The 14,785-nt window shown below is 32.8% G+C and overlaps 1 protein-coding gene across 1 annotated transcript in view; it reads left to right on the top strand.

The window, feature by feature from the left end:
* The first annotated feature begins 2,820 nt into the window (after nucleotides 1-2,820).
* LOC143591096 (protein LIGHT-DEPENDENT SHORT HYPOCOTYLS 10-like) overlaps nucleotides 2,821-14,785 on the top strand; it is a 29,508-nt gene continuing 17,543 nt past the window's right edge. Inside the window, exon 1 of the mRNA XM_077071407.1 lies at nucleotides 2,821-3,611. Coding sequence (XP_076927522.1) covers nucleotides 3,097-3,588 — 492 coding nt within the window. The 5' untranslated portion in view covers nucleotides 2,821-3,096 and the 3' untranslated portion in view covers nucleotides 3,589-3,611. The remainder of the gene's footprint in view (nucleotides 3,612-14,785) is intronic.

Raw genomic sequence — 14,785 nt, forward strand, 5'->3', positions numbered from 1 at the left:
TGTGTTCAGATTCGTGGTCCTTTTGATGGTAGTCACATTATTGTTCCACGTATAAGGCAATGAGTTCAACAGCTTCTTATTGACATTAGAAAACTCCCGAATAATACCTTCACGTCTCATTTTTGTGTTTAGGATTTCAAATCCACTAATGAATGACACAACAGTTTCCCCTTGGACATGATTGAACGTATTAAATTCCCTGTTTAACATTTCCTTTTGGCTTTCCCTCACATCCAAGTTCCCATCATACTTCTCCACCATGGCATCCCAAAGTGCCTTTGCAGTAGTGCATTCTCTCACACTCTGAGTGATTTCGGTGGATAAGCACATACTGAGATAGCCATATGTCTTTTGATCTTCAAGCAATCTTTGTAGATTAGCGTATGTGAGGCCTTCAAGAGGAACAACTTCAACACCATTAGTTATAGTTACAGCTCTATGATGTCCATTTTCTATAGATCTTATCATTCCATAGTTATTTGTTCTTATAAAGTTTTTGAACCTCCATTTCCAATCACCAAAGTTGCTCTCAAACTCAAGAGTCTAGGTGGTTTGTTGGCAGTTCCGGCTTCATTTTCAAGCATCAAGTAATTTTTCAACAAATCTGGATCATAAGTCATCTTTTAAAATGATTAGAAAACACCAAATCAAAACAGTCTCGGAATCAGCAGAAAACTATGAAAAATTCTAAGTATGGTGAATCGCAATTGTAATGGACAGTAATGTGATTGCAATGCTGATGCGAATGCGATTTGGGCAGTAAATGCAATTCTGGAACTATGCGATTCTAGATGTGAGTGAGATTGGATATGCGATTGTGAGTGGTAATTCGATTGCGATCAGGTAGCAAATGCGATTGCGATCTGGATGCAAGTGCGATTTATGCGACTTCGATTGAGAATAAATGCGATTGCGGTTGACCCATAAATGCGATTGCGATTTATGTTTCAACTGCGAATGCGATTCCACCGCAATGCAATTGCGATTCTGTACCACTGCGAATGCGATTTAGTACCCAACAATACTAATTCGCACAACACACTGTTTAAGCCTTATCTTCACAGAAAACACCCTTTTTACAGAAACTAAGCTTCAAACAGCCTAAATAGCCCTTAAACCGTTCACACACACACACACAAAACACTAAACAAGACCAAATCCAATGTCATGATCCAAGAACCTCAACTAGTAGAGCCCAGTAGGTCCTTAGAATGGATCTCCCAACTTGTTCTTGGAACAATCCTTGTTATAAGCTAGTGGAAATCAGTTACAACAAGCAAGGATCTCGGATCTTGTGTGTTTGTTTATTTACTATTTATAGTAAGTAAAAGTTGGTGGGAGGATAAGGTTGAGAGAGAGAGAGAGAGAGATTGAATTCTTCAAAAGGTTATGTGTACATGCCCATTCTTGTACTATTTAGAGTACATGCATAGGACACATATTATCTATTCATCATAGCCCAATGGGTTTTTTTTGCAAATGGGTTTGGGCCAAACATACAAAAGACTAAAAGAAAGCATGTAAAATAAAATGATGATAAAGCTATCAAATACAAAAGACTTAAACATATGAAATAGTCTCTACACGATTCTGATGGATTGCGATTGCGATTGGGATGTGATTGCGATCTTTGAGCGAATGCGATTGTGATAATGACCCAATTGCGATTGTGATCGTGACCCAATTGCGATTGTGATCGTGTCCCAATTGCGATTGTGATTGAGTACCTAATGAGACACATTCACAAAGAAAGTTGTTTAAACACGAATCTTCACAAAAACACCCTTTTTAACACGTATGAAGCTCCAAACAACCAAAATAACCCTTAGAATGTTTAAACACACCGGTGAAACACTAAAACAATACTAAAATCCAAGGTCGTGACCAAAGAACCACAACTATTCGAGCCGAAGCTCTGATACCAATTTAGGTACGGATCTCACAAATATTCTTGTATCAATCTGTATGTAGCTAGTGGAAATCACTAACAACATAAAGGATCTTGGATCTTGTTTGTGTTTGATTATTTGCTATAAATGGTAAGTGAGAAGAGATAAGGTAGATAGAGAAAGTAGAGTTGGTAAAAGATTCAAAAGGTTAGTATGCATAGCCATGGTTGCATTATTTATAGTGCAAGCTTTGGACACACAAACATCTAGTATAAGCTAATAAATAGTGCAAGCTTTGGGCATGGTCATGCTTGCATTATTTACGGTGCAAGCTTTAGGCACACAAACATCTATTATAAGCTTTGCTATAAAAGCTTTGGCCTTGTTTACAAAAGGTTAGTATGCATGGCCATGCTTGCATTATTTATAGTTCAAGCTTTGGGCGCACAAACATCTATTATAAGCTTTAGGCTTGTTTACAGAAGACCTCAGACTTAAACTTAAACGGACTAAATGAAATGCAAATATTACATAAGATAGTTATGCTAATAAATACAAAACACTTAAACATCTTGAATGGTCTCTACAATTTTCACATGAAGAGAAGTTGTCTTATACATGCTTCATCTATGCATGTCTATCAGCCGAGTTTATTATCTACATCTATGTCTATCAGCCAAGTTTATTATCTTCTATAGTCACTATTATTATTTGATTTATTATTTATCATTTTTATTTGAAAGTAAATATTAGATATCTAGTTTGAACATTAGGATATATAGTTATTAACGTTCCATTATTATTAAGCTATATAGTTTTTCAGTTCCTTTATACTTCATATATATACATCAGTGTTTTCAGTGTACAAATAGCGCATTTAGGTAAGTTTAATAACGTGGTTAAGTCAGGACACTGATTGATTTGATTAAATGCATACAATTAGGTGGTTAAACCAATAGGAGTGCAAGGTGAACCAAAGATACGTATCTTGTCTACATAGAAATGTAAACCTGCTGATCAAACATGGAGAGAGGGCACTTGATGCAGATGGCCCCATTACCATCTCATCAAACCGCAAGTGTCATATTGATGTGATCGATATGTTTCACCAATACACCTCCTTTTTCATCCCCCCTGACCTCCTCTTCTTCAGATTCATCCCTTATTTACCAAACTCATCAAAACAACACTCCATCCAATATTATATATGTCATTTGACAGAGGAAAGGAGCCAGCAGATCATGGATCATCTGGGGATCCACCACAATCTCCCAGCCGCTACGAGTCTCAAAAACGGAGAGACTGGAATACCTTTGGACAGTACCTGAGGAACCAAAGGCCGCCTGTGCACATGTCTCGGTGCAACAGCAACCATGTGCTTGAGTTCCTCAGGTACTTGGATCAATTTGGAAAGACTAAAGTTCACTTGCAAGGCTGCATCTTTTATGGGCAGCCCGAGCCACCAGCTCCTTGTGCTTGTCCACTTAGACAAGCTTGGGGAAGCCTTGACTCTCTCATAGGTCGGCTTCGTGCCGCCTATGAAGAAAATGGAGGTTCACCCGAATCAAACCCTTTCGCTACGAGTGTGATTCGGGTGCACCTTAGGGAAGTGAAGGAATGCCAAGCAAAGGCTAGAGGAATCCCTTATAAAAAGAAGCAGAAAGCTATAAAGGGAGGAGAAGATTCAAGTTCCACATGAGTGCATCAGTTTCGGTTCGTTTGGTTGTAAGTGCTTCATCTTTAGCTCATACCCTTTAATTGGTTTACCAATCCAGATCTCATGAAACCAGGAAAAAAACACTTGGTCATAAAATCAATCATAGTAGATCTGATACCTGTCATCAGGTATATTTTTTGCAGTTGTTGTGCCCTAATGTATGACACTAGAATCCAAATAAAATTATCCCGGCCAAATACTGTTGCTAGACCTTCAAATCTTACAAATTATTTGTTTAACTTCCTCATTGATTAATTTTCTTTGCTAAAATTTAACAAAAGTTGTTTTATTGTTAATTATTCAAAACGTACACTCTCATTAACAACTTGCCAATATAATATTTTCATTTAGTTAGAAACCTTAAAATTGCAAAATATGTACACTATGTTATTATTAGATACTCAAATTATTTGTTTGCTTTAAAACCTTTAATAAAGTATACTTACAAGTGGAAATAAAATATGAAGCATGAAGCGATAATATATTAATATACACTAAATGAGAGTAGGTACGTTGGAAATGTTAGCCAATTAATCCCCCTGCAAAACAGAGAAAAAGATTTGAGTAAACGATTATGGTAATTAAAATGCGAAGTCAAATTTTTGTTTCCATGATTTTATTTAGCAGATCATTTTGTGAAACTGACCATATGTTAAAGATCATCTGCGTGTATCACTTTTTTGATATTCGTTATCCACATTAGTGTAATTTAAGGTTATAGACATCTGTAATTCCATAAATATGTGGCAAAATTAAAAGTATATTTCAATACTGAAGTCAAAGAGTTAAGGTTACCACTGTATATTTTTTATATATTCTATGAATTAATTATACATGAAATGAGACAACGCTCTTTGAGTTCGATCTACATGAACACTAGTTTTATTTACAATTAGAACCGTATAAAAATTTAACTTTGATTTTCTATAAGATCTATTTAGATTAAGCAAAAAAAGCTAAATCTGTAAGAATGGTTATTACCCTCTTCCCTCTCACGTCTCTTTGATCCTCTATCTATAAGTTTAAGAAGGGAAAATGAAAATAAAAATAAAAATAAACAACACAACACAACAATATGCTAATATGCATGTAGACAAAAGATAAAGTATATTCTAAAGAGAATCTCAAACATATTGTTATGCACATATGCATGGGAAATACAACTAATTTATTTTGCGTATTAAATCCACACACAAAAAAATAAAAAATAAAATATTACCTCTTTTATTCATACATGTGCATGTTGAGCAACCAACGCGCAAGGGAATTCCAATGATTAATTAGCTACGTACATTTTCAGTTTTAGAAGGTACTCGTCGAGTTTCCGGCCAGTTTCATGTTTATAGTCATTGCTTGCATCATCACTCAAATCCGAATTATAAAGGAGTCAATATTGATGTTGTGCATTTGATTCTTGTAGAGCAACTATTAAATCAAGACTTCTTTTTAGTAAAACTGATAATAATAAAAAAAGTGTTTGTCATACAACTTAATAGAAGCTTAAAGAAGAAAAAGGTGCGACATACTATATTTATCGATGTAGCACATGAATTTATATCAAGACTTTTAAAGGGGTCTTATTCGTATTTAACATCCCATCTCTTTCTTTTCTTAATTTATTGGCAAAAATTGTTACAGTTTTCATAATATGCTATTAATGCAAAACTATATTAACATATAATCATTCTATTCTGTTCGCATAGGATGCCATATAGACTATTACTAGTTTTAACAATTATTTAACTAAGTAATTAAAATTAGAATTAAAATTAAATATGTTTTGTTTGTTATTCCATCTATAATTAGTCATCTAATAATCTAATATCATGGATGTAACCTTTATTTTAATTACTTATAATTTATTTTATCTTATTAAATAGCCAAAATAGAAAATAAAAAGTTATTTTATCATATAAGAAAATCGACATTGATAATACCTCTACTTTCAAACTTCTTCACAAAATATTATGATCAAACATAACGGGTTTCATATATTTTTGTAAAATGCAATTTCATATATTACCCGACCAATAACTTTCATTATACTATATGGTTTCACTATATTTTGTAGCTTAAAGTTTTTCAATATTATATTTTAATTGCTCATACAAATTTTTACATCTAATGATTATGTGATATTCTAATCTTATACACCTAATAATAAATTTACTAGTAAATACGTTAAATTTTTAAATAGTGAACATGTAATTCCCATAACTTTTCTTTCATCCAATTTATTCTAGTTACAAAAAAAATAAAAACTAAAAAATAAAATAAAATAAAAAAACTTAATATCTATGTAAAATCATCTTTATACATAAATTTGTAATTTTATAATTATCAAATAAAAAATCATATATGTTTACCTTTACTTGACAAATTTATTAATTTTTGTCCGTGTGATACATGAGCCACTAATCTATCTACTATCATAATAAACAAAAATCTATTTATGCCACTTGGCACCTAATTGCACTATATTTGTGCCATTTTGCAAGCTTTTCTTCAATCATTAACACATTTTTTCTTCTTTATTTAAATAAAAGGATAATCAAAATTGGTAAATGGTTTCGTAACCGACCATTTTTTTAAATATGTCCCTCTTATTATAAATTAATTATTTAGTAATTAATAATAATAACTAATAATATTGGCGTAGCATTTTGAGGTAATATTATTATAATTATGAGATCCCATGAATGGAAGTATCTTCACCGAGCATGGACATGACTCACATGAGTGTATATTATTTTTCCATGAATCATCATCATTATTATTTAAAAAACAAAATTAAAGGACTTCGCTTAAAGAATCAAATATTACTGTAATCTTTATAATTAATCAATCATATATTTATACAAGTGTCCAGTTCAAACGTAACTTGAAGTAGAAGACTCTGAAAATCGCATAAATATTTATATGTTATGCATTAAAAATATAATCGCATGCAATGAAAGAGGGTATATATGTCTATATTTGTGAAATTTTGTAAGTTTTTATTTTCAATTATTAAAACTCTTTTACTTTTAAAAAAAATCAAAATTGATAAATGGGTATCCCGTAACCAACCCTTTGTTATAAAAAAAGTTATACTAATTTCCTTATAATTTATAACATACATGCTGACTTTTCGTGCCTCCCTAAATCAAATATGACGCAATTGACTTTCTCACTGAATGATATCAGACACAAAAAACTGCAGTTTGAAATCTTATCTGGAGAATCAAAAACCAATCACATAATCTCAAGCTATTTTGTCTATCAAATCTCAGTTGTGTGGATTTATCTGTAAATACTTTCATAATTTCTCCAAAACTTGATAATAAACCTCTAAGGCTTACAATTTGTTTACACGTTTGATTTTGGTTAAATTTGTGAAAATCTAGATTAACGTCGTAATTTTTTTACAATACTCTTGAATTTTTTAAATAGTAATTTCTAATTTCTATCACCATATGCATATGTTTTTATTGATGATTATGTTAAATCTGCTCAATGTTTGTTCCCATAGGGTTCCCATGTAATTTTCAAATTGGGGAAAAATTTGACTAGACTTTACAAACTTAATAAATTTGATGTAAATGTTACACTTAGAACTAATTTTGAGAACCGATAATGATGTATTTGTAAAACATGTCTACTTTGTTGATATAACTGATGAACTGTTTAATAAGTTGTCTAATTATATCATAAATGAAATGGTGTTACAAATCTATATGCTATTTCTTATTTGTGTAACTAAGTTATTTGCAAAGTTAGCGTATATTATTTCTTGTAAAGAGTATATAAGTAACATAAATAGATTTATTCATTTATGTATAATCATATTTATTTCATAGTTTAGCCTAAGTAATTTTTTTGTTAAGATTATATTGGTTTGTCTATTTATCATAATCAACTGATTATCTTTTTAGTAGTTTCACATATTTTGTTTGTAAACCAAACATATATAATTTAATCTTATTAGCATAAGCAGATACAACTCTACAGACTTTTTCAATAACCAAGTTTCTTTAGGGTTGTGAATTTGTGATATATCCAGAAAGACTTTATATGGAAACATGTTAATACAAATGTTTGTTTTTATACTATTTATGAATTAAAATATTTTATTGATTATATTTTTTTCTTATATAATTCAATTGTTACCAGCTAGGCATGTACAATCATATATAAACATTTTTTTTAGATTTATGATAACTTCATCATGATTCTTATATATATATATATATTACAATTTATTCAATTTTATAAATCTTTATATTAATTTATTAAATCAAAATATTATCTATCCAACCCGTGTATCACATGGGATACTAACCTAGTTGTTTTATATGGTAATACCAATAATTTTCTATTTTTCAATTAACAACAAAGCGAAAGGAAAATTATATTTTTATGGTTCTAGGGCTTGATTTTGTACCTATATCATAATAGCAACAAAGCGAAAAGACAATCACACACACACACACACACACACACATATATATAGAGAGAGTTGATTTCATTTGAAAACAACTTTGAGTTTTAAGAACTCGAAAGAACTCAATATAACAGTTTTTTTTTTTGAATTCTTTTTATATATGTAATATATGTAGGTTACATGTGCGTAGAAAAATTATAACATTTTTTACGCACTGAATCGAATTTTTACATAGGTGTAAGGAACATTTAAATTAGTGTAATCAATGTACATCTTTATTCTCTCTCTTACTTAATTTTTTAATCGAATTATTCTTATCCGCATTATCTAACCAAATTAATTAAATGTGTAGTTAAAAATAAGGTTTTTAAAATTCTTAAAACTCAATAAATTCTCAATTATCTCTCATATATATATATGTGTGTGTGTGTGTGTGTGTGTGTGTGTGTGTGTGTATTTGACAACTTTGGCACCACTAAGCCCCTATTGGGCCAAGTGGCGGCACCAAAGTGGTCTATATTATTTTATTTTTTTTTTTCAAATTTGATAATTAAACGGTTATTCCCTCGAGAAAAACAACATGAGATTAACGCCTGAGTTTTACCATCTTTTTGTTTACTTCATGAATCGTAACGTACGTAACCGAAACTAACCGAATTCGTGTCGACTCGCCACCACAACGCCCGAAACCGACGCTTAGGTTTTACCAACGACTGAGTTTTGCCAGCTCACCGCCACAATGCCCATAACCGATAACGCTTGGGTTTTACCGACCGAACAAATGTTTTTTATATTTTAATATTTTATTTGTTAATCAGCTGAGCCCATAGTAATGCATAACTGCAACGCAAGGGGTATATAATCAAATTTGACCTACCCCGCGCATGATCCAATCTGCCCAGCGCAACATGCCGGGTGAAAAACTAGTTGTATATTATGTTTGATGCCTAGGTTTACGCTTTTGTAACTATAACATAATAGAAGTTGATTTGCACCGAGTTATAAGTATTTTATGTATAACCTTTCATCTCAATTGAAATGACTTAAACAAGTTACAAACATCTTTGGTATGTGGGTGGATAGGGTGACATTTTGCATGGTCTCTAGCGGAGTTAGGAATCATTTGGGTTTTCGCTTATAAAGGTATACAATTTCGAAGATGTTTTAGAACGACAAGGAGAAAGGAAGGGATAATGAGTGAGGATAATGTGAAATGGAGATGGTAAGGGTGCGAGGGGTTCTCCTCTCAAGCATCCTTATAAGTTTTACCAATCCTACACTAAAATGTTCAACCGGCCATCAACAATTTTAAAACACCTTAATCATAGACTACATACTTTTTTTCAAATACCCTAAAACAATTTTCATAATCTTTCTGTTTTTTAAAAATCGTTATAAAGATGATCATACGTGATTGGATAGGTGATAATTGACCGCCCACTTATATATTCTTTCGCATAATCCCTAATTTATGACTATAACCCTATTATTTCCACTACTCTAGGAGGCGGTGACTGTGTAATCGGTTGATGAATATGTGAGGACTAGAGAGGTGGTCGTAGAGGCTGTGAAGATTGTGGTTAGACTGGTCTCTACGGTGGGGGGGGGGGGGGTGCTTCGAAGCTCCTTCACAGTACCACGTCAGTGCCATGTGGGCACTGGGGCATCGAAGCCCTAAGCTATAATGCCCCTCTATGGTGAGGGGGCATCGAATCCCAACCTTTTTTCGATAAAACAAAAAAACCAAAACAATAATATAAAATACAGTTCTAATATAAAATATAATAATAATAATAGTAATAGTAATAAACAAAAAAAACATATAAATATAAACTAAAAAAACTATGGCTATTTTTAGTCGCCGCCATGTTGCTTTTACTCCAAAGATGTTCAACCAAATCCGATCGAAGGATGAAATTCGTTTTCCTTTTCATGTTCTTAATAAATTAGCAAGTTTCTCAACTTCGTTTAGTGTACATATCGGCTCTTGCTCATCGTTGTACTCGCCTTGGCAAATTGCTCTACCTGTGTCACAGCCCCCGACCCCTATACCCCGGGAGAGGAGCCGTGAACGTTGAGTTGTGGTATCGGTGTTTATTAAAATAATTTGCAGCGGAATATTTCATCAGAACCGTAGTTAGGAAAAATTGATCAGAGTTATAAAAACACCATAATTCTTATTTTATAAACTGGGAAAACCCATTTTGATACAAACATAAGTTTTATAGGGATAAACCCTAATTTACAAAACACATTTCTTTATTCTGGTGACAAGCCACTTATTTAAGCTGCAAGCCCGCAGACATCATTACTTTGTCTCTAACAAGTCACCTGAAACATGTTTAAAAATATTTGATCAGCAGGAAATACTGGTGAGTACATTCATTTATAAATGACACGTTTTACAGTTACAGCATTAAGATGTTTTTACATCTGCCTTCTTACAAATTACCGAAAGGTACTTGTCACTCGACCGTATCTGTGATTGTGGTCATATTACTTATTGGCTAACACTTGTCCATTAAGTAACGCGTAATAGCCCAGTAGGCAAGACTTGTATACAAAACCCCACAATACCAGTAGTAACCATCCCGTAAGTCTATAGAGACTTAATCACCGTAATGTAGTTTAAATCATTTGAAAATATAGTTGAAAATATTTGGACTATCTGTCATGAGTTTAGTGGTTTTAGAAAAGCATCATGACATTATTGAAAATAAATTTTCTCATGTAAATGTGAGTTGTGCAAAAACTTGAATGTCTCACCTTGCAAGTTTATATTTAACAAGTCTTCTGGTGTTAAGCACCTAGATTAAACACAATGTAGCATATCTATATTAGTATTAACCCATAATCATAACGATAATCACGAGACATGAAACTTTACACGATGGCACAATGTCATACCTTGGTTAGGTACCGTTACAACTACTCGGGTATAATACTAGAAAATTTTAGAGAGAAAATTCGATTTGGTACGAAGAGTGAAGTCCAGAATTCCTCCCTATCTATACTTGAAATTAAGCATCTTCGCGTGCTTTGCCATGTGGCACGACACGTGTCAGGTAACGTGTCACCGTTGCATAACTTTCACGTCGCAACTTCGCGTCGCGCGAAGAATCTAGCATACTCCTTCGCGCCGCGCGAAAGAGAAAAAAATACTAAGGCGGCCCTTAAGCGGCGATGCGAGCGTGCGAAGTGCAAAGTGCGTCATCAAAGCGCCACATTGCGCCCATCTCACTTCGCCCGTGCCCGTGCTCGTGCGCGTCGGGTGCTTCGCACCCTCCGCTAGGACTACTGGGTGTGATTTGGCACAAAAGAATATTATCATGTGAGCTCTCTTCCTTATAAAGAGCTTACAAGTTTTGTAATCTAACGATGCGGGACAAGAATTAGAATATTATTTATACCATGGTGGAAGCCTTCCAATTTCTTTCCTCTACCAATGTGGGATGAAATTTTACTTCCTTTACATTTTTCCATTCTTCCTTTGCTTTGTTTCTTTTTCTTTTTCCTTCTTATTTCTTCACTTCTTCTTTTAATTATTTTTATTTCTTTTTGGATTGTTTTATGGTTTGTTATAACCTGAGTCCTCCAATATTATATAATGTAAGATAATGAAAGTGTGCATTATGTTTCTTAACTTATCCATTTGTTGAAAACGATTCGGTTGTCTAATGATAGACCAATGTTTCTTTAATACCCCAAATGCCCTTTTGATGTCCTTTCTGGCTGACTCGTGTTTTTTCTTGAAATACTGGCGTTTATCGTCAATCAGGCCCGTAAAGCTAAGAACCAACGTGGCCTACTCCGGATAAATACCGTCGACTAGATAATATTCGCATTCATAGTTAACACCATTCACGGAAAATGAGGTGTCGGGTGAAACTCCGTCTATGAAGCGATCAAAATAGGGGACACATTTATCACAGCTACATCATTGTTTGCATCGGGAATCCCAAAAAACGCATACTATATTCAAAAATCAAATGATGCAACCCCCACAAGAATAATGTTGGGTCAACATGATCACCCCGATGATATTAACCCTTTGCTAAGCAACTAGGCAGGCTTCCCAAGGCCAGTGTGTGCAATTGAGGCTACCAAGCATCCCGGGAAAATTGTGTCTTTGTTGATGCACCTCGTATATTTTTTGTACGTCACTTTGATTCGGCCTCTTTAAATATTTTTTATGATATAGTTGAAGAATACCTAAGTTTAATAAAGTTTATAAAATTTATACTAAAAATATTAAGGTTTTGAAATAAATAATTAAAATAATAATACTCACATTCGCAGAACGTGTAAAGCACTTCACGAGCCACTATCTCCTGCATTTGTAAATACTCTTCCATGGCGTTGCTCGTAGTCCCGTGCGCTAGTTGACGAATTGTCGCCGTGCATTTTTGCATAGGAGAAAATCACGGTTTACCTCTCGTGTCCCCCCGTTGTTGAAAGAATGCATAATCGTGTTCTAAATCACCAACTATTCGTAAAAATAGTTTGCGACTCATCCGAAAATGATGCCAAAATCGTTCCAAATCAAAAGTTGCATCTAGCAAAAAATAATCTTTCATCAACCGGTCATGACGACCTACACGATCCCGTTGAAGATGAGGTCGTCTTGTTCGTGGTTGTGAGCTTTCACAATGCTCGCTAAGAGTTGGGCAGCCTCTCGAATAGCAAGGGCAGCCTCTCGAATAGCAATAAATATCGCTTCATCATCTGAATCCGAATCTGAAATAACGTCAATATCGAGGTAGTAGTCGGGTGTTGAAGATGATTTGAAAGACATATTTGTGGAAAAAGTTTTAAAAAGTTTAAAGAGTTAAATGAGATGTTTGTAGAAATTGAGTGAATTATATATATATATATATATATATGAATAAAATTTAAATTTAATTTTTTTTATTTAACGGTCAAAAAGCTATTATGGGCCCCTCCCCCGCCTTCTTCCGCGCCGGCCTTCCAGAACCCCAGCCCCCCCTTCGCGCCCCATAGCAACCAATCTTAGTGATTGTCCAACAATTGCTGATGTTTTTATATATTATTTTCAAAAACTAATTAAAGTACAATTTTATATATCCTTAGAGGGCTAAATATATTAAACATATTATATAATACTCAATGCCCATTTTATAGAGATATATACACAAACTTAAATTTTACAATGTGTATCATATTGAGTCGCAAGTAATGATTATTATAACAAGAAGTGAATTGATTTCTTTTATGATTAATTTTAATGTTATAGGTAAATTAGTTATAGCTGTTTATTTAATTACGGTAATTATTAGTATTAATTGGAAGGTTACATAATTATATTTTTACTTTTTTTTTAACTTAGACTCCATTTATTTTAGTTAAAGAAAATAAGAAATCTTTTTTTATAGAAAATTCAATAATTTTTTAAACAAAATTATTGATCCATATATTTGCATCCTACATGACATATTTACGTCGTCCTACACTACATATATTTAAAAATTATATATTTAAGCAACATTCAACCCTACACAATATATTATATCATACACAACATTCGATCTTACACTGCCTACATAAGATATTTATATCTTACACAATATTTACATATTATATAGTTATACAGATAATACATGAAACCTGAAATGCATTTTTAGTGCATTTACATACAATAAATCACTATTTATGTTTGTGTTGGATCTAAATATATTGAGTACTTCACATTTAGAAAATATGACATGTCATTCATAATTCCATATAGGTTCTTATATTTTTTTATGGTGTGTGAATATATATGTGTAAATATATTATGTAGGGTTGAATATTATTTATATGCATAGTGTATATATAACGTAAATATACCGGTTGATAATCTTCTAACATTTGAAAAATTATTGAATTTTGTATAAAAAAAAGAAAGTTTTTCTCATCTTTTTTAACTAGAATAAATGAACTTTAAATTAAAAAAAAAAGTTAAAGAAAAACCTAATTATGCAACCTTCCAATTAAGCTTAACAATTACCATAAATAAATTTGACAAAACACCCAATTTCTATTAAAATGCACTATAAAGTTCCCACATATTTGCAACAATTTCATATTCATCATATTCCATTTACGAAATCTGATCTAAGGGTCATGATTTACTTGCCGTTGGGTTTCAGTGGTGATCCGTTAAAATTTTATTTATTAAAACCGGTTTAATAAACATGACAAATAATAATTAATCTTATTAATTAATAAATGCGCAGCAGAATATAAACGAATTATCAGCACAGAAACTAAACCCGACAGGATCCGGTTACAAAACGATACAAGCACAGTAATAATAGCAACCAAATAAATATAATTATAAGCCGACAATATTTAAGTTTACCTCGGTTAATAAGTAACCGGTCGAGACACCGAGAGTTAACGAGCGACGCTAGGTGACGAAACGAGACGACCCGGTAGCGGCGCTGGTGTTCAAAAAACAGCAGCGGCAACAGCAACCGATGGCGTGTAACGGCAGCGGTTGGTGACGGTGCGGTAGGCGAACTTGCGGAACTACGGGCTGTTTTGCCTTTTTGCCGTGAAAACCAAAAGTTAGTTTTTTCCAATTATGTCACGGCTCCAACAACAAACTTGGAGACTGGTTTCTTTTTGTTTATATTATATATTGATTATATTAATAATCATTATTATCATTAATAAACCCTAACCTAGCTCCAAAGCCCAATCGTTTAAAAGCCCGCTCCATCCCATCTTATTTATCTAATAAATAAACTTTAA

This window comes from Bidens hawaiensis, unplaced genomic scaffold, assembly GCF_021521415.1.
Source record: "Bidens hawaiensis isolate Kalapana, Puna unplaced genomic scaffold, B.hawaiensis_p1.1 tig00039195_1, whole genome shotgun sequence".
Lineage (NCBI taxonomy): Eukaryota > Viridiplantae > Streptophyta > Magnoliopsida > Asterales > Asteraceae > Bidens > Bidens hawaiensis.